Below are 27,434 nucleotides of genomic sequence, written 5' to 3'. Positions count from 1 at the left end.
TGAGGCCCATTGTCTTTTGTGCCACGCAGTGGAGACCTGCTGTCTTTTGTACTCTGAGTAATATGGTTATTGGGGCAATACATGCTCTGCTCTGCTGTCCCATTCCTTCTTGGTTTTCCGTGGTCTTGATTTGACCCATCTGTGTGCTGATCTCATCTGCTAGAGGGTAACCCCATGCTGCCTCAGCTCCAGGTGAGGGGATTTGTTTATTGATTTAAGTCATGTACCCACCATGTCTGGGTGAAGGAGGAGGGTCATGGCTGCTTTCTGAGGCATAAATCCATGCATAAAGTTAGGATTCTGGGCAAGAGATGACACAATAGAGGAGGGCTTCCCCTCTTCTGTCACAATGTTTTCACACTGAAATGTCAAGTGTTCCAAAAGTCCAACAGAAATTCCAAAACTGTGGCAACCAAAACTCAAAAATGTTTCCCCCAGATTCCAAACCAAAGTATTTTACAAAGTCTCTCAGAGAGGCCATTTCCTCTTGTACCAGTAAGGAGGGAGCGTTTCTACTCCTGCCTGTGACCTTGTACCATGGCTAGTCCTCTATCACACTTCCATGGTTCACGGGCAGGCAAATATTTTGGTGGTATGCATGGCCTTTGCTGCCTAGTTCTCTTTCTGAGTCTTCACTCAGGGTTTCACTCACTGACAGTCTTCGTTGGTTCTGGTGGGATTTGATGGAGTAGTAGCTTCTAGCTGCCCACCCCTTCCTCCTGTGTTACTACCCAGACCTGCCTTTCTTCCCTTTACTCTTCCTTCTCACCTCATTTCTGATCCCTGGCATGGTGTTGCAGTCTCGTACATCCTCCATGTACCACACTCCTCCTGCCCGCCGTACTGACATAGGGCCTCATTCCGAGATTGGAGGTAGCCATGGCGCTATTTGCGCCATGGCTGCCTCCAATACTGGGTCCTGCACCGGTCTGGTAAGTATGGGGACTTACCGGGTCATTCCGACCCTGGAGGACCCGGTAAGTCCCCATTCACCAAACCATTCACCATTCCCATTTGAGCCCCCGCAGGGCTCAATGGGAATGGGAAAGGCACTAATAACGGGCCCGCGAATAGCAGGCCTGTTAGCGCCCTGGTCCCTTAGCGCGACCCATAAAGGACGTGTGGTCAGACCACACGTCCTTTACGGTTCCCGCTAAGGGACCTCGGAATTGGGCGGTAATGGATTACCGGCACTGGTCTCCTTACCGGTGCCTGGTATCCCTAACCGCCCACCTCAGAATGACCCCCATAGTCAGCAGAAAACTACCTATTCTTGTCTCTATCCCTTCCTCCTGCTCTCTAATGGTATGGCACAACACCCTCGCAAGTTTTACTGCCTCACTTTACCACCAGCAGTCTTCATCTTCCTGTTCTGAGTTCCTTTTCTTTCCAGGTGATCTCCCTCAGTCTTCCCGCAACACCACTCCCTCAGGCTGGTCTCTCCCTCTCGCTATATCTCTCCCCGGTGATGTCCCTTCTCATGGTAACCTCCTCCAACTATACTATATTATTCTGAGTTGTGTCTCCTCTACTGTCTCTCTCTGGCATAATCTAACTCTGTTCACCATCTCTTCCTCCTGCTTCCGAGCTGGTATCTGTCTCCAAGACGGTACACCGCTCTCTTTCTTCACCAACATCTTTCTCTCTTCATAAGCAACATCATCCGCTATTTCTTCCCCCTGTGTTCCGCTCATGTTTCTTCATTTGTCCACATGTTACTCCTCCAATAATGCTTCAGGAAAGGTGTTTTCTCATGTGGCTGGCCTAAAGCTATATTATATAGGGGTCGGCTGCCAATTTCGATGTTGATCATCCCCTCCCCTGGGCACCCTCCTGATGCTGCCTCCTCCACTCTGTGTGTCGAGTATGTCTATTCCTTGTAAAGAAATACCTGGTGAAAGTGATTTTGACTTTCTGTTCACCTGTGAAGTGATCAAAAACATCCTGCAAGGCTTTCCAGGCCTAAGGAACAAATCCTGATGCATGTTAACTTTGCTTGTGTTTGTTTTCTTTCTCACAGCAGAGGAAATAACTGATATAATGTATTCATGCAGGTCATGTAAGCTTCATATTGATTTTCCTTGGCACAGCTGCTGGAGAACAAAGCAACAAATACATTGTTTTGGATGCTGCAATGTTTTCCCCTTCATTCTCTTAAAGTGAACCAGTCGTATTCTAACCTTAAGAGACTGGGCCTGGAGGGCGGGAGTTTCAAGCTCCCATGAACCTCTGGACTTCAATTCTAAAAGGGGGGGTTCTGTTCCTAGAACCCTCCAGTGGGGATTCTTAGTAGCCCGCTGTGACACACACCCACCCTCAAAAGAACTGACTAGTCATACATGTAACATTGATACCGTACATTGAAAGAACTTCGCATATGAGAAGTATTCCTAGCTGTTAATTACTTGCTATGGAAATTGACCAAGGAGATGATTACCAAATGTATCCATCACTAAAAGCTTAGTATCCTGCATGTTGCATATTTATATTTTCAGAGTTTCTGTTCCTATCTCAGAAGAATTAAGGGAGCGCCTGTGGCTTTCGAGAGTCCTGTGCCACCCTGTTTGGGCAATACCTAAAGCTTTTAGTAAGCTTTGCTGAATAGATGCTTTTTGTACTCAAAAGCCACATTGTGGTCAAGAAGTTCTCTATAATGAATGTGCTGGAAGCAGGGCTTTCTATGAATCATTTCTGCTTGGGAATGTTGTCCCAAAGGATGGCATGGAGAGCGACCCAGATGGATCTGTGATCCTTCTTAAGCTTGCAGTGACTCATCCACTCGTACTCCGTATGCTTTCTTTGATTGCCACCACGGACGACCCTCTTTCCACGGATCATACAGCTAAGTATTCATACCACCCATGGAAGCCGATTCAGAACTGAGCCGGATCTGCAGGGGATGTGCACCATAAGTGAAGAGTGTGCCCACAAGTTATGAATTCTAGAGATGTTTTAGTAGAAAGATAGAATCAACAGTTTTGTTTCTTTTTGCCTAGATACTGTTTAACTATGTAAACACAGCACCATGTTATGATTGAAACTGGTTTCTGAATGCAAACAGTTCAAAGTCCTCTATCACCACACACTCAAAGGGCACACTTCCTGAGCCCAGCCCTTATCACGCCTTCTCCCTCCTTATAGTATCTCTCAAGCCTGCAATGTACAGAGACTACCTTCACCTCACTGTAACATTGCATTTGGGTCCAGGGAGCCAGACGTCCTTCATTGCAAAGAACATCTTGCTCTTTGCTGCATATTGACACTGGACACCCGCAACCTCCAGTGTACAGAACCTCTTCAGCTGACTCTACAATGACATCAAGCTCTTTTATTTTTTTCCAGCGCTGGAACTAGAACAGAATACAGGCATGATTCCTGCTAGAACAAAAGTAGTTCTGAAAATGACAGCAAGACCACCGAGGCGAGCCCAGTACTCATGGACAATCAGTTACGCCATCCTCACACCGGAAGGTAAAGGTAGATTTTTGAAAGTCAAAATAGCTTGTGTTTTATTGAGAGAGAGAGAGAGAGAGAGAGAGAGAGAGAGAGAGAGAGAGAGAGAGAGAGAGAGAGAGAGAGAGAGAGAGAGAGAGAGAGAGAGAGAGAGAGAGAGAGAGAGAGAGAGAGAGAGAGAGAGAGAGAGAGAGAGAGAGAGAGAGAGAGAGAGAGAGAGAGAGAGAGAGAGAGAGAGAGAGAGAGAGAGAGAGAGAGAGAGAGAGAGAGAGAGAGAGAGAGAGAGAGAGAGAGAGAGAGAGAGAGAAAGAGAAAGAGAAAGAGAAAGAGAAAGAGAAAGAGAAAGAGAAAGAGAAAGAGAAAGAGAAAGAGAAAGAGAAAGAGAAAGAGAAAGAGAAAGAGAAAGAGAAAGAGAAAGAGAAAGAGAAAAAAAATCTGCTGGGATACCGCCAATGCAAATAGCTTTACCGCAGTTCGGTCCGTCGCTTTTAACGCTGGATCCTGAGTTGCGGGAAGGCTGAAAGTCCCAATTTTATAAAGAAACATTAATAGTGCCCCAAATGGGCAGAAAGGGGAGATTGTTACCTCCAGCAAAAAGCTTTCAAAATCGAGATTGGGCAGAGAGGTTATGTGGTGGTAATAGCGTTACCGCTGCAATTTTACTGCTCCGCCCAACTCCTGATGAGCCCCAAAGCCTGGATCATAAGATGTTCCTGAATTAGCAGGTATCCGGAAAGAACATATTATTGTATTGTAACTGTCATTTGTATAGCACCTTCTCCCATTGATATGGTCTCAAAGCGCTGCAGGTTAAAAGCCCTCAGGGGCCCGAAGTATGAGAAGTTTGTCAGAGGGTATAGAATGCGTGTGTGCATTTGGCCATTATGAAAGTGGATAGGGTAGGCCATGTCCCTATTAGCCACCCATATCTAAGAGGCATGTGAATGGGTGCTGTGATGTGATCTTAATGGAGAGAAAGCGAGTGTAGGAGGTTTAAAACGTGTGCAGCTAGGCCGGATTTTGTTGTGGAAGGTAGCTGCATTCTAATGGCAGAGATGTCATGCGATGCCTCTTAAGCGTAGTGTATGATAGCAAATGCGTGCAGGTAGGTGGCCTTGCCTTCCGCTTTCTTCCAGAAGCATGTAGTGTGATACGTACCCATGAGTTCTGGAAGGTTGTTTTTTTGGGGGGGTTTTGTGGATGTAGATTCTTTCTTGTGGACTGCTGGCATTCTTCTGTCTCACTGCCGTTTTTAAGTTGGGTTCAAGTATTGACCATAGCCAGATTGGCACGTTATTAACGTACCCTGAGAAATTGCATGTGTACATCACAGTGAAGGGGGGAAAAGAAAGGTCATGAGGGCAATTCGAAGGCAAGGTGGTCTTCTATGCTTCGGATGCAATGGGGAAGTGAGTTCCAGATAGTACGGGCTTGGATGGAGAAGGAGGACCCCCTTATTCTAGTAGATATGAATGGTGGGCTCACAACGAAGGGTGCAGTGGCTGAACAAAGATTTCTGTTGGGTTGGTAGCGGATATGTTTCCGTTGAAGGCATTCTGCGCCAGTCTTCTGAAGGGCGCCGTGTGTGATGCACATGGCATTGAAAGCGGCCCGTCCCCTTACTGGGAGCCAGTGGCAGACACATAGGGTAGATGTGATATGCTCTCTTTCTCCTAGGGCCATGAGGGGCCTGGCTGCTGTGTTTTGGACTCGTTGTAGCTTTCTGAGTTGATTAGCTAGGGTGCCTAGTGAGAGGAGTCAGAAATGCGAGATGAACACAAAAGTAAAGTTATCGCAAGGTTTGCACTTTATTGAAAATAGAAAGGGGTTTGGTTGAACGTCTAACTTTCCCTAACCTAATGGAGAGGTCCCTACCTAGTAAACTAAAAGTAAATCAAAATGACCTAGTGCCCAAAATATCTCCGGTCCTCAATCTAATATGCACAATAAAATGATACTTGGAAAATATGGCTAACTGTAGTTCAACACAAGTCAATAATTCAAACTCCTTGCATGCAGGGTTGGATTCTCTTCACCTGGATCAATTGAGGACTACTTGAATTACCGTTCTGATTCAAGAAAGCTCAGCTCAAGGTCATAGAAAAGTCTTTATCAGCCACTGTGTCTTATGCTGGGACACAACAAAATGACTCTTCCACAATCTTTGGTTGATAATTCAAAACAATTCAAGTTTTTCTACAATGTCCCTCTTGAAAGTTCTAGAGTGTGTTTGAGTGTTTTGAGAGATTTGAGGGGGGTGAACCATTGTGGTGAAAGGCCTAGTGAATGGGAGGCCAATCTAATGGGGGTGTGGGGTTCTAGGGCGTTGGTGAGCCATTGGTCAAAATGGCTGATAGAGTGAAGACTTGCCTCGACTGGCAGATCTGGAAGTGTGGAGAGCAGGGAGTCTGCCAAGTCCAGGGTTACAATTACTTTGTTCCACAGCGAGACAGTCTAGTGTAAAATGAGTGTGGCAAAGGCAAGGGAAAGGAGAGTGAGAAGTGAATTGCTCCATGGTCCGAATATAGGGGTACAAGAGCTAGGTTGGGAGGGAAGACACGCAGGATTAATTGTGCGCAGGCAGTTGCACGGGTTTGGGAGCTAAAGAAAATGCATACCAAGTTCCTTAACCTTTTAATCCAGTGATCTGCAGCCGTCTGTTCACAAGATGAAGAATTGGGCAAGATGGAGTTTCCCCTCAGTAACATTCCATAATGGAATGTTAAGGAAAGGTTGGAGGTGAACTTTTTTCCACCCGCCTTTCATCTGAATTACCACAAGAAGCAGTCATGTTTAAGTTTGTTCATAAGGGGCCTACCTTGAAAACTGATCAGGAAAGAAGTTGAAGATCTTTGCAGAACAGCTGCAGCAGCTATTTACCAGTGGGAGTGTTGCATTTAGAGAGCTTGCTTCATGTTTTGCATTTCTGGTTTACTTCTTTGACAGCATTGCTGGCAAGAGACTGATGTTCTGATCTTCTTTACCCTTCGAACATTTTATTGTACAGTTTAAACTAAGCAATGTTTGTCAGAGAAAGAAGAGCCTTTTATGTAAGGAGTTGTTCATTTTTTGTGCACAGGAAAGCTAAACAAGTGTATCCGCACTCGCTCTTTCTTTCAAAAGAAAAGACGCATTCAGATCAGCATTGGGAAGTCTTTAACGGTTACCGGTAAAGTACAAGTTCAATTACATGAATCTAAAGTGAACTGCAGGAGCGTGTGTTCGCCACTAGATGGCATAGCAAGTCACGGCTCACGAACAAGGCCTACATTTAGAATAGATAGAAAATATTCAAGGTATATATTTACCTTATGTAGAAGTTTATGCGGGATCCCGCAGAGTGGATAACTCCATGAATTAGAAGCGTCGTAGTCTCTTTGGAGCTTGTTGCACTTCAGAGAACTCTGGCGTCCATTTTCTGTGACATTTGGCAGTTGTAGTTTCTTTGTAGATATTTTGCTGTAGTTCTAGAAAAGAAAAGAACAGATTAGCATTGCTAAACTCAAACGTTTCAAACCACTTAGAAAAGCAGTACAATTATTGAAAATAGTGGTTAGAGGAGTATGGAAACAAGGTTGTGGTAAACTTTGCAGAGATTAGAAAACAGATTTCGAGAAGAAAAACAAGGTTATGAATTTTACAAATGCAAGATTTTAGCAAATCAGACATTCCTATTAAAAAATTGGACAGAAGCATACAAGGAAGTGTTTCAATAACAGGGATACAAGGAATACAGTGTTAATCCAGTACAACTACAGTTGAATAAAATCCCCTTGCCATAGGCAGAGGGTACACAGGTAATTCTGGGAGGGATGAGAGAAAGGGGGGGAGTTACAAGTGCCTTGTAATAACTTTGCCTAATTCTTGTACAGGGAGCCCACCAGTGAACCAGGAAGAGCTCCTGTGTCTTTTGTTATTTTATCCCACCCCCCCCCCCCCCCCCAGCTGACCTGAGTCTTGCTGGAACTATAGCATCAGTAGGACACAGAGCAGTCAGTAAGGGACTGTGGGGTTTCGCAGCTTCCACTTAGGAATAATGAAGACGTAAGTGACAGGCGGGAGATTGTAGGTGCTGAAGATAGCATCTAGGGTGTGCCCTGCAGTGTGTGTGGCACCCGATACCATTTGGGACATGTTGAGTGCTTCCAAGTTGTCAAGGAGAGTTTGTGTCATGGTGTTGTGCAGGGCATTGAACCAGATGTTGAGGTCTCCTGGCATGGTAAGAGTAGGATGGGTGCTCATGGTGGCTACCAGGGGGTCGCTAAGGGCATTGCCGAAGTCTCTGTTGTAGCCGGGGCGGGGGGGGGGGGGGGAGAACTGAAGATGGGAAGGAAGCTGTGTGTCAGGGATGGGGTAATGAGGAATTTCACTAGGAGAGATTAGTTCCTTGGAGTGTGTGGTGGTGAGGTGTGATTTGTGGAAAATAGCGATCCCGTCTGCTCTGCTCGTTCTATTGCGGGATGAGTGTGTAACCAGGGGAGGAAGCCTCATGTGCGATGGAACAAAAGTCATCTGAGAACTAAGTTTTGGTGACAAAGTATGTTGGGGTTTTCAGAGGAAATAAGTTGAAGATATTGTGTTGGTTCTTGGCGACTGATCTGGCATTGATGAGGATGCATGAGTGTAGGGAGGGATGCTAACTCTTGGGGAAGTGGGTGCTGTGGTCATTGGGTGGATGAGTTGGGGATGTGGTGGGAGAGGGGGAGTGGGAGTCTATTGATGGAGGAGAGGGGTCTCTGGTGGGGCGGGAGCCCAGGGTTATGAACACTCTATGGGAGTGTGAGAAGAGTGCTTGTGATGTGTGGTGATGTAGAGGGCATCTGTAAGGTTAGAGGGGAGAGGAGGAGGGGATAGACAGATGGCTGGGCAGGGACAGAAACAGCAGGATATGCGGGCCTGGTGGAGCTGTGGAGCCAGAGGCCAAGATGGGAGGTTGATGGATTGTGGACCAAAGATAGTAAGGCTTTGAGGTCCAAGGTGCTGCCTGGGGAGTTGAGGTGCATGGGGATTAATGCTTGAAGTGTGAGGGGAAGAGTTAGAGAGATTTTACTGGGTTGGGAGATGTGGGGGTGGGGTGGGTGACATTGTAATAAATTTAACGAGGGGTGTAGGCACAGTTTTGAGAGTGAGGCGTGTAGCAAAGTGAAGGTTCTTTTGCAGCAGGTTCTGGGACTGGGGGGTTCCTGCTGCCAGTTGGGTGTGTTTGGGGGTCAGTGGGTCAGCAGAGGACAGGGTGTTGGCGAGGGACGCTCTAGTGGTGCTTAGGGATACAAAGTTTGAAGAGGGGGAGTAACAGGGATTGCGCGCGAGGGACAGGGCCGAAGGGGTTGGTTGTTGGGGAGGATGCGAAAGGGGGTAGAGTGTTGCATCTGCAGAGGGAGTTCTCCCTCCAAGGGCTGGTTGTGAGTGGGAGTAGAGGAGGGGAGGGGAGGGGAGGGGAGGGCGGAGGCGTTAGCTGCATTTCTGGAGTGCCAGAGTGCCCCTCTGATCTGGAAGTTGGTTGGCATGCTGGATGGTCTGGTGAGTATGTTCTGGTGGAGTGTGTCCTCTAAGGGTGGTCTGCCACGCTATCTGCTTCGCCCTGTAGGGTTAGTGCGGGCTGGAGGTAGAGGTGAGCACTGAGCTAGAGTAAGTCCCTACTGTGGCGCTACAGTGCTTGTACTTGGATACAGAGGCTATGTTCAGATATTCTGCTGAGTTTAGATCAGTAGTGATATTTGGATGCAAGTAAGATAGAAGCCTTTGCCTTATTGAAATATATCCAGAGTGGAGCAGTGTCTGTACTCGGTGTGTGTCTAGATTCATAACGCTGGCTGTAAGATGCATGTAGATTCAAAACTTTGTCTGTACTTGGAAAAGCCTCTAAATTCAACCTCTTGGCGGTACTCAAAAATGCCACTAGATTCAAAACATTATCTGTATAGATTCAAATTTACAACGCTCATTCAACTTCCGTTTCTTTTTCGCAGAATTTTTACCGAATAATTTCGGCCAAAAAAACTCATCGACAAATATGGGGGATCAAGGGCATATAAGGGGTAGGGTTGGTGGGAGGATAGAGAATAAATAAAAGGGAAAGTAGGGGTTTGGCGGTGTAACCCCCAAACAAATAAAAAATAAATTCTATTTGTTTTTCAACAATAACATTTCGTCAAAAACTCTGCAAAAATAAATCCGGGGTTAGATGAACATAGAACGGATTCAAACCTTTGACTACTAAAAAAAAGCATGTAGATTCAAAACATTAGCTGTACTCAGAAATGCATGTAGATTCAAAACGTTGGCTGTACTCAGAAATGCCTCTAAATTCAAAACATTGGCTCAACTCAGAAATGACTAAGTTCAAAACATATATTAACTAGATAGTAGTTTTACTTCTGCATGTGCCGGGATCTGCACATTTTGGCTGTCCAGATGTTTTGTACTGCAACTTATATTAATCGCCATTGACTAAGCTGGTAAGGTCTAATGGCACTTGTAGTCCAAAACATCTGTGTGCAGACCTGTGCGAGTGGGAACTGCCTCAAGAACTGTTTGCTTTCTTGACTGGTTTTCACTTATGAGAGAAGTGTTTGGTAGGCAATATGGATTTTCAGAACCAGCCCTGAGGGAGGGTTCTGAAAGACCACCCTATTATAGCAAACTGGGCAAAGACACGTATACCTAGCCAAACTCAATACAGGTAGGTGGTAGAGCCGTAAGCCTTAGACTTCAGGAATTGTGGGATTGATGTAATGGTGCAATGGCACACACACATACACAGAGTGTACTCAAATAACGCAAGTTGGACGGTAAAATATAAAACATAATAGTTATAAGACCAAAAACACATTATAGCACTCTAAGCAATAGAATAACAGGTAAGTATTACTATCAAGCTATTACCATACACATGTCTACACTCACTATAGGTGTACGCACTACAGAACGTGGTAAGTCGGACATAGGTGACAGACAAGAAGACATGTTTTAAAGTAGCTCAGTTTTATTAAAATAAAGACATGCCTCGCCTATACCTGTTTCTACGCTGAAGGTACCCTATTCTAGAATATAACAAACGGGTCATCTAACACAAATAAACCTTGTCTGTCCAAACCTCTTCTATTTTACTGACTAACTCTACCACTAACAATAAGGAAAACATAACTTAGCCTGGAGAAGTGTTCTTACCCCTCCCTTAGTTGGCTTGTGCTGGTTGGTGCTCAACCCCTCCCAATTGTCTCTCAAATTCTCCTCTCGGTCTTTCAGGCCTCTGCCTACTTGTGCAGTTCAAACAAGCGTGGACTGTACAGCCTCACTGGCCTTGTGGGTAGCGTACTGTCCTAACCCATCTGTGTTTATTGGACTCTTCAGCCCTGCTTTACCGCCTTCCTTCCTATACAATGTTTTAGCCGCATACGTACTTTTCGGCTGCTTTTTTTGGGCAGGGAGACGTCTGCTCCTGTAGCTGCAGAACTGTGCGTCCATTGTCGTCTGCTTTCTCGCAGCAGTTCTTCGTTAGGGCGTTGTTGCTCGTGGACACCGGTGCACTGTGTCTGCGACGGTTCGGTCTCTCCCTTCAGGAGACCTTGGTGCATTGGGCACACTGCCTTCCTGGACTCAGCGTTTTGCAGACTCTGGGATTCCTCAACCCACCACGTATTCGACGCGGTCCTGCTTCCAGGATGGCTTGAGTCTCAGCTACAACGCAGACCTTCGCTGTGCACAGCCTTGCTAAGGCTGGGTCTCTCCTCGCAAGTATGGGTCGCAGACCTTTTACGTCCCTTTCTGAAACAAGAGATGAAACACGGTTGATTCCGTGTTTCTGGCATCAAGGTGGGGTCAGCAGCCAAGCCAAGCACAGGTAAAGGCCTTGTACATTACTATTGTCTTCAGACCCCTTTTACGCAGACAAAAATTGGGCTTTTATGTTGAGGGTGATGTTATAAGCTTATCGCCTGGAGATTTCTTGTCCCCTAAGTGGGGGTCACCCCTAGTGAGATCCCGCTTTCCCTATCCCTTAGGGAGTGTTTTGCGTAGCTGACTCACCTCCCTAGTCCCAAAGAAGGTGACTCCCGCTTGAGGAGAACGGACAAATTCCATGGATGTGTCATAAACACAGCTACTTTACTTTTAAGACAGTTAAAGAAGAGTCAATTCAGGAACATAAGAAAGCGGTGGTAAAGCAAGTAAAATAGGTTATTCGTTTATTAAAAATTCGTATAAACCACCCTACATGCCTGGAGGCGTCAGAGCGTGCGCGCACACACACAACAAAAAACAAAGAAGGCTATTCAAGGAGAGCAAGAGATCCAGAAGCCGATGGACAAGAAAAGAAGGAGCAGGACCAAGGATGGAGCAGGTTAGTAAACGGGAAACAGTTGAGGTTCAAGGCAAGTTTCTAGAAAGGCCCCTAACAGTTAAAATACCTGTTTCAGGTGAGTAGGCCTAGTACCCTTAAGATTTACAAGTCCCCAGAAGAACTCTTTGTAGGTATTCAGGAGTCTTTAGGAGTGGGGCAACAAGCTTTGGCAAAACCAACATGTGAGTAATAATGCTCTAAGGATGTGAAAACAAAGGTAGGTATCAAAGTCCTACCAATCTACGGAATGCTCAGGGTGGGATCCTTGCCCAGAACTTCACTGATCATGACCTGGCCAGGTGAATCTATGGTGGGGAGGGCTGGAAACAGCTATGCAGGCTTGCCCCCCTACTCCGATTCCACTAGAAACCACCCCTAGAGTTCCTGGATTTGCTGAGCCTACTTACTTCTAGCATTGGTTCTGTTAAAGGGTGTCTATGGGTATTGCATGGAGTGGACATTTCTGGTGTTGGGAATGGGTCCCATGCAAAATTCAGAACGGCAACCGCTGCACAGCCAATGTCCTGGATGGTGCTGGGCAGCCAACAGGATGGTCCTGGGACTCTTCTGAAGGCTCCAGATGGCAGGATTGGTGTACAGGGTTCAGATTGGTTGTCCCCACCAGACCAAGGGTCAAAGCACCAACAAGTGTCTTTAGTAGATTGGTCCATAAAGCCAGGGGTTTACCTTGGCTTGGGGCAATGCTGGAAGTCTCCAGGGGCCGTCTACAGGTCTTTTGCTGGCTGCAACTCTTCATAGTAGTCTTGTCTCCCATGGCAATTGGAAGATGGCTACAGGGGTCTTTCGTTTATCCTAGATTTGAGCCATGGTCACCCCAGGCTTGCAGTGGTAAGGATCGGCATCATTCAAAGTGTCAAGGGTTGTCCAATCCTGGCCAACCTCTTGCCCCACGTCTGCCAAGCACGAGGCATCCGCATAGCCTGAGTGTGTATTGGGACCAGACAGACCCAGCCCCTACATCCAGCAAAATGCACACACTGACGCTTTGCCTGGGAAAGCCAACGCTTTGCCCGGGAAAACATTTTCCTTATATGGTGTTTCCAGACTTGACAAAGCAATAAGAAGGCCAATGGACAAGATAGCTAAAGGATGGGGTGAGAAACACATGGCAACCTCCATTTTGAGTAAATGGTACCCAAAAAGGCCTTATGCTAAAGTGCACCTGTTGAAAGAAGAAAAAACCACGGTAAAAAAATATCCTCTGACACCAGCTCGTCTTGGCCACATCGTGAAAGTAACATGAATGTTACTAAAAGAAAAGGGAAAAGGGTTGCAAAGTACCCCAGCCTCGCTCTAATGCGCTTAAAAATGAATTTCATTAAGGCAAACGGGCTCCTCTTGCAATGGTAGCCTTAGGAACTGAGCAGTGACTCCAAAACAGATGAGCTGAGCAAGGAAAGTAAAACAAAAAGGCTTTAATCACATTGAAAAAGTGAGGTCAGTAACCAAACAATAGCAACACATTGGGGACTTCCATTGATGTCAGTGGAAGGAAAGCTGCAAACATAAAATCTTTCCTAACACTAGTCTCTGCACATTTTTGCAAAACATATGCCCAGGTGAAAGCATTATTTGAAGATTTAACTATTCAGTAAATCTTTGGGTACTATGTACATTTGTTTGAATATATAAGGTCTTCTTTGCAAATTTGATAGATATTGCTTAGTAAGATTTCCGATATAATATGGAAAAAGTATAAGAAGAACAAGTTTATTTACCTTTGGAAAATGTGGGTCTGAGGGACACTGTTAACTTTGCAACTCGTTATCTCTTGCCCATCTCCTTGGTTACCTTAAAATGATCTTGGTCCTTGTGTAAGAGCCTAATCAATGGGCCTAGAGATTCAACATATATGGCCTGATCACCATTATCGTTGTATTTCAGGGCTAAGACCCAACTCGTGATGAGGCCCATAATCTAGTTCGATATCCCATTAGAGCCTGCATGGAAACCCTAGAACATAAACGGCCTCCTCTCGTGGTAGGAGCGTAAGATCCACGATTGTATAATATTTCATAGATAATTAATCTGCATACCCTTCTGGAGAGCGTGTATCCCTCGGACAATCATCTCCTAGGTTGGCCAATGGGGGAAGTTTTCATTCACACAAATCAGGTTTTGCTCTGAGCTTGTCGTCTAAGTGTGGGAGAAAGTGAACGTACTGCTTAGGTAGAACCTCACTGTGCTACCAAACTTCTAAATCAGTTTCATTTTCTGTCTATTCCTGTCACCCATTGATTTCTCTTCTGACTTCTCCCATCGCTCCTCACACATTCCCTCTCTCCCCCTTTTTTTAACACACACACAAACTCTCTCTCTCTCTCTCTCTCTCTCTCTCTCTCTTTCTTTCTCATTTCCCTTCACTCTTTGAATCTCCCTTAGAGAGGTGGTATTGCTAAACAATTAAATGCTAAAATAAACACTGTATTCACCATCTTGCACTAATAAATTGGACGTCTTCGGAAATGCGCATCTGGCTCACAGGGCATTTTCCTTAAGGATCCATCATTTATTGATCAAACAGTTCCTTTTCCTGCACGCTTAAAAGGAAACTATGGGGGACTGTAAGTTTCCCGGTAAAGAAATTCAACGTACTCCTTAGAAATCAATGCGCTCATGGGTCTAAAATGGTCTTTTTCCATTCCTAAATTCAACAATCAGATTTATCTGGTCATTTACGTTGTCTATTACCCATGAGTCTTTTGAAGAAAGGCGGATAAATAAGGAATTGGCAAACATTCCTTATTTTATTTATTTATTTTATTGAGCATTTGTAAGGCACTTTATACAACAGAATTGCGTTTCAAAGCGCCCAAGGCTAAATGGGAAGGGAACAGGGGGAATAAAAACAATGGCAAACAGTAATATACAGTTGTGGTCCTACTAGGCCTTGTGGCATTCGGCCATGCAAGTGCATTTAGGAGAAGTGCCAGGGAAGGGGATGTAACGAGGAACAGAGGAGTGGACAAGTGCTGGGGGAAGGCCCGGGAGGGAAGTGCTAAGGGGAGGCGACGAGGCAAACCTCAGGCTAAGTGGTGGTACAGGCGATTCTAAAGGTGGAATGTGGCACCAACAGTGGCCGGAGGGCAGTTCAGTGGGGGTGCTGGTATTGACTGGGTGGAAGGGCCTGGGATCCAGTGGGATACATGAGGATCAGGCCATCAGTCACAGAGGCAGTGCAGTGATTAGCAGGGAAGGGACTGGTCACCTGGTCACCTTCTGAACCTTAATGGGCACCAGACTCCCTCACAACCAGTAGCCCCATGCACTGCCTCTGGGCTTACCGCACACTCAGTACTTCCCACCTGGTGCCACCATTGATGGGTGAGGAGGAAAAAGGAGAAAGAGTGGAGACCAGATTGGGGGTTGAAAGTTCAGAAGAGGGAACAGTGAAGAGGATGTCCGTAATAGTCTGTCTGGAATTGGCATTGGCATAAATTTCAGTGATAGGTAGGCCTGGTTTAGAGTACAGGACAGCCTTTTTCAGCTTTTTTCTTCCAGACTTCGTGAGAGCGGTAGGATAGGTGATAGAATAGCAGTTAGAGTAGATGGGAGAGATGGAGGATGCCATTGGGATAGAGGGGGGAGAGAGATAAACGGGGGAGCTGCACAGGAATTCACCAATTGGCCTAGCAGCCAGGCAGGCACAGAGGAGGAGATGTGCAAAGGAAGGCAAACAGTGCACAGAATAAAAAGCACACCTAGATTTGAAATTGCCAATAAGCACTAGAAACAGTACAAAATGGAGGATGCCGTGATTTTAAAAAGCACACCTAGATTCGAAATTGCCAAAAAGCACTAGAGGCAGCACAAAAGGGGAATGGAGATAATAAAGGCGCTCTTGAAGTGGATGTATGGATTGGGCACATATTGAGTGGGAAGGCGATACAGTTTGCAGTCAGGCTGTATGGCAAGGGAGGCTGGATTCAGCAGGCAAACCTGATAGAGGGACGTGATCCAAGGGCAGGTCACCTGGGCTGCTTACAGTTGCAGCCTAGTTGTTCATTTGTTTTATTTTTTTAATTTTATGGTCCCTAAATGCAGGGGTAAAGTTAGTTTGTTGGTTGAGCAGCGTGGGCTGGGGGCATGTTGCAGGAGCTGTGGCATGGAGGGGGCCCCCTCCAGCGCCTGGCAGGGCCAGACAGCCTTAATTATGGAATTAAGAATTCCATAATACGAGTGTGATTTTTGGATTGAGAAATAATCTGAAATGACAGTACCAGGGCAGCATCCTCCAAATCTTCGTTCAACTGGCAATGACCTACCCTAAATAAACTCCAGTGAGTGTTCTTTCCTCCTGAAAAGGATGGCAAATGATCATTTTCTTTTTTTCAAACAGAGCCTTTTTTAAGTGTCTTGACTCTCCTGTTCTCTCTTCTGTTCCTCAGAGACATGCTTTATCTGCTTCAGATTGTGGCAAATGTTCATCTGCTCCAGCAGAGAACTAGTTCTGTACAGAAGGCTTTGATCTCATACCATCACCTTTTGTTCTCACGATACCTAGAACCTGCTAGTGATATTGTTTCCCACATTTTGCGTTTTGAATTTAGGTTACAATATTTCGCTTAGACTGTTAATGGAAGGGACAACTCTGGCCTTCTACATCAGCAAAATCCTTTGAAATATGTACAAGACATTGACAAAAATTGCTCCAATGTGGCGGTGAAAAATGGGTGACAATCTAATGAAACATATGGATCTCCCATGTGAGGCCAAAAATGATTTCCTTTTCCTTTTGCTGACTTAACTAACCTAAGCTTTTGATGGTGTTATGTTTTCATACACTTTATTTTGCTGTCAGAGGGACTTCTATTGAAGTACCCATGAAGCTGTAACTCATTTATAGTGTGCTGTCCCTCGGTGCTGCTATGGCCACCTTGACAGGGGTGCTGCTTGAACATTCAGTATCGACTATGGGTGAGTATTCTCACCCAAAATGTGTTTGTTTGGGCAAAGGCAGCTGTATTAACTATTTTTGTCTACACCATCAAGTCGCCTTGTTAGTAGCCAGTCCAATCTAGAAATTTGTTAATTAAATCATTCCTTGAAGAATCTGAGGAGATGGGGTGACTGTGGGGATCCTGGTGCTGCTGGACTGTCTGTACTCGTGATCCTCCTGCTGAGCTTCTCTGACTTTCTGTACTGGGGAATCTCAACTCAATCACATCCATGCCTTCCTTCCAGCCTTCTATACTAGTAACTCCATACTTGCTTGTCGCCCCTGATGCCCTCCTGAAACCTCCTTCTCTCTGGGGCATTTGCTGGACCTGATGTGGGAGTCCCCTGATGCCTGGCTTGAACGTGCAGTGCCACACATCTTGCCCCATCTTGGGACTTCTTGACTCAATCCCCTACTGCTGCTCCTCATTATGGGACCAGCCCACTGCCTCTGTTGACTGGCCTTTGAAGGGTCACCATTGCTCTTTTTGCTGCTGACATGCCCTCCTCTTCATGGGTGATCGGAAGAGTGCCTTTCATTGTCGGGAGCATCTGGTTTTGATTCTGCCACCTCCAACAAGTCTGCTAACAGAACTGTAACTTGGAACTTGTTTCTAGCCAGAACCAATTCCAATTATACACATAATAAGACCTTTGCACCCACTCATCATGGGCATTTCTTGCTGCATCGTACAGTCTCCGTAGCCCTCCCCAGGTCCTTTGTCCCCGCGCACACTCAATCTTGTGTGGCTGGTCACCTTCTTCCGGGTCTCGGGGTTGTGTTTGCTGTCTATCTTTAAGGCCCTTATGATCTCAATGATTGTCTTTAGTGGGCTAGTCATACACACTGCAGCTATCTGGTCCGTAGCCTCTGGTCATCAAACTTGGGCCTGGATCTCTTCTAGCCGTGCCGCCATGGCAAGATGGTTACCTCTGCCCTGACCTCTGGTACCACTAAGCAGTGCTTAGTGTTTAGCTGCATTTTAATTAGAACTTTGAGTAACTATTGGTTTCACCCTTTTGATTCCTATTGACAATGTTTTCTAAACCTGTGCAACTCCCTAAACTACTGCTGTTATTTACCTGACAACATTGTATGTACCTTTGTTTCCTTTGGGGTCTTGGAGTTTCTAAACTGCTCAGTGTATTTGCAATACATATCCGCTATTGCATATGCTGTTTGTATGGTGAACCGATGTAACTCACTCGTTTAAAGCTTTCCAAGACAATCCTAGCTGTACTAACGTATACCACATTCCCCTACTGCTTTCAAATATATATTGGATACTTTTCTGGACCATTTTCCTTTTCCCAGTCCTTTCACAGTGAGAGCACTATCCTGGGTCAGAGCGTGTGTGTAAATTCTAATTTCCTTGATATATATCCCCGTGTAGCCCCTCACTTAAGGGCGTTGGGATATATGTGTCCATCAAACCCACCCCACTTCCTGTCCATTTGGCCTGTTCAGATTACATATATATGCATGCAAGTTTCTTTTTTCTCTGTCCTGATCTGTATTAATTGATTTTCCTTTATTTATTTTCCTCGAGAGCTGCAGGTGCACTCACCAGGGCAGGACACAGTAAGATGCCTTATATTTACAGGCACCATTGTTATTGTGCCTTGATTCTTAGTATGTCCTGTTGATGCAAACATTTGCCCATGCTAGCGCTTACCCCCAAGCATCGTGCACACAGACGCTCTCATTCCTGAGAGTGTGGGAAAGAAGTAGCAGAAGGAGAAGCGTCATCACCCTCCATTCGGATTCACAGACTGAAGACGCGTAGACCTTCTTCTCCTAAGCCAGTCTTACTCCCTTCTGACCCCAGGCCTGTGCTTCCTGCTCCTATGGCTACCTCTGCCATTGCTCCACTGGCTCCTGTCCTGCTTGCTCCTGTCATGCATGCCAGCAGTGTTCTCTGCAGGCCTTGCCATATTGCTCCCTGCTTGTGCAGGATTAACGGCTCCTGTGGAACCTGCACATACTATACCTGTTGCTCCTGTGTTACTTGCTCCTATAGTGCCTACACCTACCTGTATGCCTCTGGCTCCTTTACTGTCTGCTCACCAAGGCGAGGACCTTTTGCACCACAGTGTCCCAGCTTTTCCATGGATATGTTCGAAGAGATGATAGAACAAACTGTTCAGTGTACTAGAAAGGAAGGAAGGTGTCTCATTTGGATGAAACCCTGACAAAGAAAAGGATAATCATGGAAGAGGAGGTGGAGGGCCTGAATGAGGGTCCCATGAGTCGTGCAATTATATAAGAGACTCTGAGTGAAGTTCTTGCATATTTGAGGGCTAATCTGGGTTTGATGATGTGCAGCCTTTGACTTTTGAAGGCATACGGGTACGACGACTTCAGACTCCAGTTGTCCAGGGGATGCATTTGGTCCATCTTATCAGAGATTTGCTGGTGAAGGAGCTCATAGACCCGTGAAAAACTGAAATACCAGCTCATTTTATCGGCTTATACCCATAGAGGGGGTTTGAGCAGAAGTTCCACCAGTATTGAAAATCGACTCTCTCCTTAAATTGTTTTTAACAGAATTGTCAGTGGTCTCTCGGGATGCTTTCCTGTACGACCCGGTCAATTGTAAGGTGGAAGGTATATTAAAGAGAGCAACTGCATCTTGCAATGTTATGGTCTGGGAAGCATCCTATGCTACGTACACAACCTAGTCTCTGTTGGAAAACATTGATGCTCTCTGGTTGGCAGCACATAATGAGACCCACTGTGTGGAGAAGATGTTGATGATACACAAGCAAAACAAAAGAGGTGATGGCTGGAAGGTTTTAAATTAATCTTAACCTCTGGCATTGCTCTGGGCAACTCTGCAGACCATCGTTCTTCGCCTGCCAAGCCATTACAAAAGGGGAAAGACCATTTACAAATCACAAGCACACACAGTTCATATCTGACATAGCCTAGCCTGCCACACCCAGCAATCATCATCAGCAGCTTCCTCTTATATATTGCGCACTAGGAGATGGTAGTGGTTGCAGTTTTTAAAGGGGAGTGTGGCCCACAATTCTTCACTCCTTCTCCTCTTTATGGGTTACAAGTTGTTCAGAGCAAACCTCAGGAGTCCATAAAGCAAGCTGCTTAAGAGAAGCCATTGTTTCCTCCAGTCAGACCCATAATGTCCTTGTTGACATGTAGAAGCCAGGTGCCTAGAGGCGGTGCATCACAATCTGCCTCCTTTCCGTTATCTAAACTACCTTGCAGAGGACGATATAGTGATACCACTATCAATGTGAGGCCAGCAACTCTACAGTCCTCACTATTCAAGTGAGTCCAGTGGGGAATTGAGTGGTGGGAGACAGACTTCAAGACTTATACACAGCCTGAGAACAGTCAACTTCACACTTGTGGGTTCTGAATATCATCACAGAGGATACAGCATAACATTTGTGGAGCCCACACCTCTTTGCCCACGTCTGAACTTTATCAAAAGCTGAGATTAAATTGCAGGCATCGCTTCTGCATGTGAAGGGCCTCCTGAACAAGAAAGCTATCATACGTTTCCCACATAGGGAGGAGGACTCTGGTTTCTATTCGCTCGTGCTCCTTATGTATGTTTTCTATGGATTTCGTCCAGCGTTTGACTTGAAAAGGCTCCACATTCCTGAAGTGGACTGTCTTTCAGTTGGACACTTATCTGTCAGATCTGTCCTCTCCACATTGAAGATTAAGTTGGCCCTCGGTCTGGAGGATGCCTCTTCCCATATTCCAAATGCACCTGCAGGGCAGAGGTTTCCGTATTTCAAGGTGGCAGTGGCCTATTATCAGTTCCGGGTGATGCTATTTGCCCGCTTTGCTCAGAACAGCACCCATACTCTTTGCCAAAGTTCTCAACCTGCTGATCTGCTTATTAATACAGAGAGCATCCACCTGCAGCTGCACCCGGATGACTCGTTCATTCATGCCACTTCATATCATCTAACAAGGCTTGATGCTCTGAATGTTTGTAGTATCTTGACGTGCTACCACTGGCTGATCAATCAGAAACAATTGAGGTTGATTCTGATGCAGGTTCTGAAGTACGTTTGAGCCTGCATTGATAATGTTCAAGGACACATTTTCCTTCCACTGTGGAAGATGGAGGAGCTTCAGACTCAACGTAAGGCTTATTAATCAGTTCAGTTGCATGAAGTCCAGTAGGAAATGGCAGCATGCCTGTTCTCAGTTCCCTGGGCATAATTACATCTGAATTATTGTTACATGTTAATAAGATATGTTTTGAGCCAATGCTCGCCACACTCTGTGCCCAGAGTCTGACACCTTCATTCCTATGGTGGCTGATGGACAATGATTTTCAGTGGATCATTCCTTTCTCCCTTTCACCTATAATGGATACAGAGGCTATCAAGGAGTGTTTGAGGCAACAGTGGGATTCAATTCCTTCAAGTCCGTCGTTCTTCATCCGGGGGTCATGAGATCCTCGAATTGGAGAGATCTGAAGGCTGTATCAATGCCTGTCCTTGGAATCAAGGCTCTCCTACAGGGGTCTCATGTGTTGTTTCAAATGGGCAAACTGGTCATAAACACCTCCGTAAACCAATCAAAGGTGCTGAAGTTCAGTCATCAGCAAACCTGGCTCAGGGGTTAGGCATTTGGGTGAAAAGTCACCTTCTGTCCCTGTTGGCATCTTATATCCCTGGGATGTAGAATCTAGCTGTCAATTCCTTCAGCAGGCGTTTCCCATCTTCACAAGATTTCCATCCATCCATCTGATGATGCATTCATTCAGATCTGCCTGTTGATGGGTCACCTCTGGCTAGATCTTTGCTTCATCCAACAGCCTGCTCCCAATTGACTGCAAAAGATGCACAGCTCTCATGACTTAAGTTATTGTTATTTGCACTTATAGTGCGCCGAAAGACCACAGGCATAAGGGCGCTAAAAGACAACGCAGATGATTGAAACAGATTAGCAGAAAATACAAGAAAAGGGGGTTATCCAAAAACAACGGTTTTCACTCCCTTTCGAAACTTCAGAAGATCAGTTTCAGCACGTAAATGTTTAGGAGGCTTATTCCACAAGGGGGCAACCTGAGTGATGAAGGACCTACCCGCTTGCTCCTGGGGGCTGAGAGGCATATTCCTTCACTAGATCTAGAAGCCTGGTCAGAGTATAGATCTTAACATAATCCTTGAAGTATGTTGCTGTATGACCATTTATACATTTGTGCACCAATGTCATCGCCTTAAAGTGGACACGCGCCTCCACAGGAAGCCAATTAAGGTTTCTTTTACAGGAAGAAATAGGCGTTTGTCTAGTTATGTTCTTAACGATGCAAACCACATCGTTTTGCAGGACCTGAGGTTGTCTCAGATTGTTTTTACTGGCCCCCAACATGAGGGCATTACAATAGCCTTACCGAGGCATCACAAGGGCACGTACCAAGGTGGAACAGTTTGCCTCTGAAACATAGGGCTTCACTGGCCATCTCCCAGCTTAATCTTCACTCAGAATCTGTTGGCTGTCTCCATGACCCATCAGTCTGGCTTCAGAGCTGCCAGAAGCATGGAAACTGCTCTCTTGAACATCCGTGAAGACCTGCTCTCCAACCTTGATTCCAACACACCCTGTGTCCTCATCTTACTTGATCTCTCTTCTGCCTTCGACACAGTCAACCATGCCATCCTGCTCAAGCGTCTCCATGATAACCTTGCTATCACCGATCAGGCCCTGGCCTGGCTGACCTCCGTCCAACTCAGGTCCTTCCTCTCCTCCATCTCTCTCTACCTGTGGTGTTCACCAGGGGTCTAACCTTTCTCCCTTGCTGTTCAACCAATACCTGGCACTTCTTGCCTGCCGCATAGCCACTCTCTGCCCTGCCTTTCAGTGCTATGATGATGACACTCAGCTCTTTTTCAGGCTCCCCTCAGCAACCTCTTCTCCTTCTCTCATCTCTGACTGTCTGTCCGCCATCCAGGAGTGGTGTGCCGCCAATGATCTCTGCCTCACTGCCAGCAAGACAGAGATTCTCCTCATTGGCACTCCTGCTCCCTCCTTCCCTGTCTCTCTCTGGCCGGCCTCTCTTGGCCCTCTTCCTGCTCCCACCTGTGAGGCCAAAAATCTCGGGGTCATCTTCAACTCCACACTTTCCTTCTCTCCTCACATCTCTGATGTCTCCAAGAGGTCACACTACCAGCTGCACCTCCTCAGAGGTATTCTTCCTTTCCTCTCCTTCCACCAGAAGCTCACTGTCTCCAGAGCCCTGGTTCTCTCTCGGCTGGACTACTGCAACAGCCTCTTTTTAAATCTGCCTGCCTCTACTCTCCGCTCTCTACAACTCATCCAAAACGGGACTGCAAGACTTGTCCTTGGCCTCAAGCCCAGGGACGGCATCTCTCCAGGACTGAAATCTCTGCACTGTCTCCCAGTGGCAGCGAGGATTAAGTTCCAAACCCTCTGCATTGTCCACAAGGCCTTCTGGGGCCTGGGACCGCAATACCTTCAACTCTCTCTCCCTAAATATCTTCCTTCTCGAGCACTTCGCTCATCCGCCTCCAACTTCCTCAGGGTCAGTCGCTTCTCCAATCAGCGAGCTGGTGGTAGATCTCTTTCCTCTGCTGGGGCCTCCTCCCTCTGGAACAGCCTCTCTGCCTCTTTGAAACTTGAGGAGAACCATCTACGGTTCCGGAAGCACCTCAAGAAATTCCTCTTTGCTTCCGCTTTCTCTCCCCCTCTCCCTTGCTGATCCCCTGGACGAATCTGAAATTTCACTGGTTTACCTGGCTACCCTCTGATCTCGGGCCCAGGTCCCTCCCCCCTGCCAGTTGCACACCTGCACTACCCCCATGGCAACTCTTGCACTCAGGGACTGTTTCTGTATCCCTACAGCCCCTACTAGCACTTGACACCTGATGTCTGCACTTACTCTTGTTCTTGCCACCAGCTGGGTGCACTTCTTATACTATTTATTCTATATATTATCCTCATTAATTCTGTTCATCCCATGCACTTTTCCCCTCCCCCCGTCCACTGCACTTGCGCGATCTCAATGTCACCTGGCCTAGTAGGATCGCTGTCTGTCTTCCCTCTGTTTCCCATCCCTTCCCTCGTCGTGCCTTGAAACACCTGTGTATAGGCGCGTTATAAATGCCATATCGTATCATATCATATCACTAGCCTAAGGAGGCGTAAATTCTACTGAGCCTTGTTCACACCGCTATCAATATTAGCATTGATGTTCAAGGAGGGTTCAAAAACTACTCCCAGTGTTTTGACCTTATCCACAGTTTGAATAACATGACCTTCGACAGAAAAAGTAGCATACTGCGGATCCAACTTGGATCTTGCCTGAGATGAGCAAAAAGCATCATCTCGGTTTTCTTTGCATTTAAGCACATTCCGATGTGGGTCATCCATCGCTGGATAGAGTTGTACACTTTATTTAGCCTGAATCATCTGTATACTTGCCGCTTAGTTGGAATACAAGCTGGGTGTCATCTGCATAGTTTGTAAAGTGGACACCAAGCCTGTCCAAAAGATCACACAAAGAGTGACAGTACACATTAAAAAGATAGGGAGACATGCACGCACCCTGAGCAGTGCCCAGTTTTAGAAGCTCCTCGAGTGAATACGCATTTGCCCAAACAATCCTTGACATACGACCCATCAAAAAGGACATGATCCATGCCACCAGAAAACCTCAACCGTTCCAGCAGTTTGTCATGGTTGACAAAGGCTGCTGATAAATCCAACAACATCAGCAGCCCGACCTTGCCTTGATCCACGAGCTGAAGCATCTCCGATTTCATATTTAACAAGGCACTTTCCGTGCCATAGTTGGTCCGAAAACCCGATTGGCAAGAATGAAGGGCTCCAGAATTTTCCAAGAATTCCTGAAATTGCAGTGAAGCCACCATGTCCAGGATCCTTGGAGAAAACGGGGCGGTAGTAATGGGCCTAAAATTGGAAAAATCTTTTGAATCTAGGCCAGACTTTTTTTAACAAAGGAGTAACAGATACCGTCTTCTAATTTTAGACGGAAGAAAGGCTTGCTAAGTAATGGATGCTATGACATTTATATGACTGGAGAAACTGTTATTTGGATTCCCTCTGATACCACTTCTAGAAGAAGTCCTGGCAAAGATCAAGGCAGACTGGGACTTTTGCGATGATGATGGTGGTCTAAGGTGGCCCAGAATGCTGTGATTCCCTTTAGTGATGTCATGATTATTACTCCAGATCTACCTGCATCCTTCAAATTCCCCTATTCTCTTGCTCAAGACTCTTACCGTCTTAATCTCAATGGATGGAAACTGAAAGGTGGGGCTTCATGAGTCGTCTTTCCAAAAAAGGTGAGATCGGAGGTCAAGAGATGTACACTTCCCACTACTTTCATGGCTTATGAAAACCACTCGGGCTCTTTTGGGTCAGGTTATCTTCAGAGTAGTGATCCTCTTAGAATTTCTGATTCCTCGCAAAAGGTTTGGTGTGCTCTACACTTTGGGCAAAATTGGAGGCTATATGAATATTTAAAAAGCCCTTGGGAGCTATTGCAGTCATTGAATCCTACACCTGTTATCTTTGACAGGGTTTCACTTTTTCTTGCCCTTCAGTGGGGTCTCCCACTCCTCCATGGGACCTTCCTCTTGTGCTTATGAATCTTCAAGATAATCCCCTCAAATCATGGGAAGTGGTCTCAAAGAAGTTTTTGACCTGCAAGGTTTTTATTTATCTGGTCGCTATATCATTGGCCAGAAGATTGGGGGTATTTGGGAGCTTTGGGTTCTTCCTGAGGGTCTGGTACTGAGACATCTCCTTCCTTTCTGCCTCAAGTAGTGAACACTTTTCATATGTCGCAGGAGAGCTTTCTTTGCACTTTTGCCTCAGACAATCCTCTACTGTCTCTACTGTATGTGGGCAGAACAGTTTTCATCTATCTTGATTTTACAAAGCCTTTCCAGTAAATGGAATTGTTTGTTTGTTGCTTGTGATGCTGGGCATAAGGACCAGAAGCCTTCTATCCTGACATTATTGGATGGATTAGGGATCCCATTGTTTTTGCGTACAATCAACATTCTCACTTATCTTTGCTCAGTGGTGCTCCACCAGGAGCTTCTCAGCCTCGGAGGAGGAGGTGAAAGTTGTGTCTCTCACTGAGATTTGTAGACCAGCAACATGGGGTCCCTGTCTGATTGTGTTAAGCTATTTGCTGAATGTAGACCCTTATGTCAATAACTTTGGCTCTTTAGTTCCCTGAGTGACCCAAAGTGGAAAAATTGTAATGTGTTATTCTATGGATTATTAACGTTTGTCATCAGCACCTCTATGTTGGTCTTTGTATCAATATATGGGGATTGATATGTCCTCGATCTTTGACTGGGACGAGGAAGAGAGATAAGGTGGTAATGCTTCAATTATTTATAGGTAATTCCCAAACTTACTGTACCTCATTCAAGTCCTTCTTCCCTACATCTTACCCTCTATTTTTCCAGACATTAATGGGCCTCATTACAGGTTGGCCGGTGTGGAAATAACGTACTGTTATTCCCATATACAGGCACATTTCCGCACCAGCCAGCCAATTGCAAGTTTTCCGGTGGGTTGCCTGATTTACCTCCAACCACGAGCTGGAGGTAAGTCAGGCACCTTACTGTCAAAATACAGCCAGTATTACTGGCAATCCCCCTATAGAGTCCTATGGGACTCTATGGAATGGGGATTTAAAACCATTGCTGGCACTCGTAATCTGGCAGTAAGGCCACCAGAGTGAGTGCCAGTAACAGTATTTCGAAGGGATTGTGTCCTCCGACATATTCCTTATCTTTGATAATACGTTTCCAGCTTGCTGGCCTCGGAAATTTTTTCTGTAGAGGGCGCTGCGCGTTGACGTCTGCCGAGTCGATGTCCCTCGACGGCCACCGTATCGGCGCCAACGTCACCATGCCCATAAATAGCCACGCGCTGCGTCCGTTGCTCAGTTCCATTTTTCCGCGCTTCGTGGGGCCTCGGAACGTCGTTGCTCAGTTCAGTCAGGTTTACTATCTATTTCGACTCGAATATTCCTTATCGTTCTCGATGGCTTCTTCATCGGAACCGACGACGCCGCGATCCGACTTCAAGAAATGTCGAGACTGCGGTAAAAAAATGTCAATAACGGATCCACACAGGGTCTGTTTATGGTGCTTGGGGTCCGAGCACCATTGTTCGGAGTGTGAGGACTGCATGTCCATGATGGCGAAAGCCCTGAAGGAGCGACAGGGGAAGCTCGAGAGAGGTAAGTCAGCCAAATCCTCCTCGAAGGTTTCGTCGGCTGAGTCGAGGCATTCGTCTCCTCGCCGTCGAAAACATTCCCATTCTAGATCTCGAAGAAGCTCCCACCATTCATCGAGATCTAGACACTCAAAAAAGAGACGTTGAAGGTCCCATTCCTCGTTGTCTTCTGTGTCCCCAGAAAGAGTCTCCTGTCCCACCAAACACAGTTCTCAAGATGAGTGGGAGGAATTCAGAAAGAAAATGTTAAGCGTATTCGAGAACGCGGCCTCGACCCCCTCAAAGACAGCTGAGGGTGATACCCCAGGTGAAAAACCCAAAAAATCCAAACGCCGCGGGTCGCAGCACCCGCCGAAACATTCCACCCGAGAGCGCCATGAGCCATCGGGTTAGAAGGCACCGTCTTCGACGCCGTCGTCGAGGGTTCCTTCGACGCACGGATCGGCG

General features: G+C 46.2%; 1 protein-coding gene across 2 annotated transcripts in view; it reads left to right on the top strand.

Moving 5' to 3' along the window:
- Positions 1 to 27,434, top strand: part of CFAP65 (cilia and flagella associated protein 65) — an 825,303-nt gene that overhangs the window by 381,408 nt on the left and 416,461 nt on the right. For both annotated transcript variants that reach the window (XM_069616861.1, XM_069616860.1), the window contains exon 17: positions 3,343 to 3,471. In XM_069616861.1, the coding sequence (XP_069472962.1) occupies positions 3,343 to 3,471 (129 nt within the window). The remainder of the gene's footprint in view (positions 1 to 3,342; positions 3,472 to 27,434) is intronic.

The sequence above is a fragment of the Ambystoma mexicanum genome, chromosome 9 (genome assembly GCF_040938575.1).
Source record: "Ambystoma mexicanum isolate Mex_15411 chromosome 9, UKY_AmexF1_1, whole genome shotgun sequence".
NCBI lineage: Eukaryota > Metazoa > Chordata > Amphibia > Caudata > Ambystomatidae > Ambystoma > Ambystoma mexicanum.
Note: the sequence above shows the minus strand (reverse complement) of the source record. Positions and strands in the feature narration are given on the sequence as shown.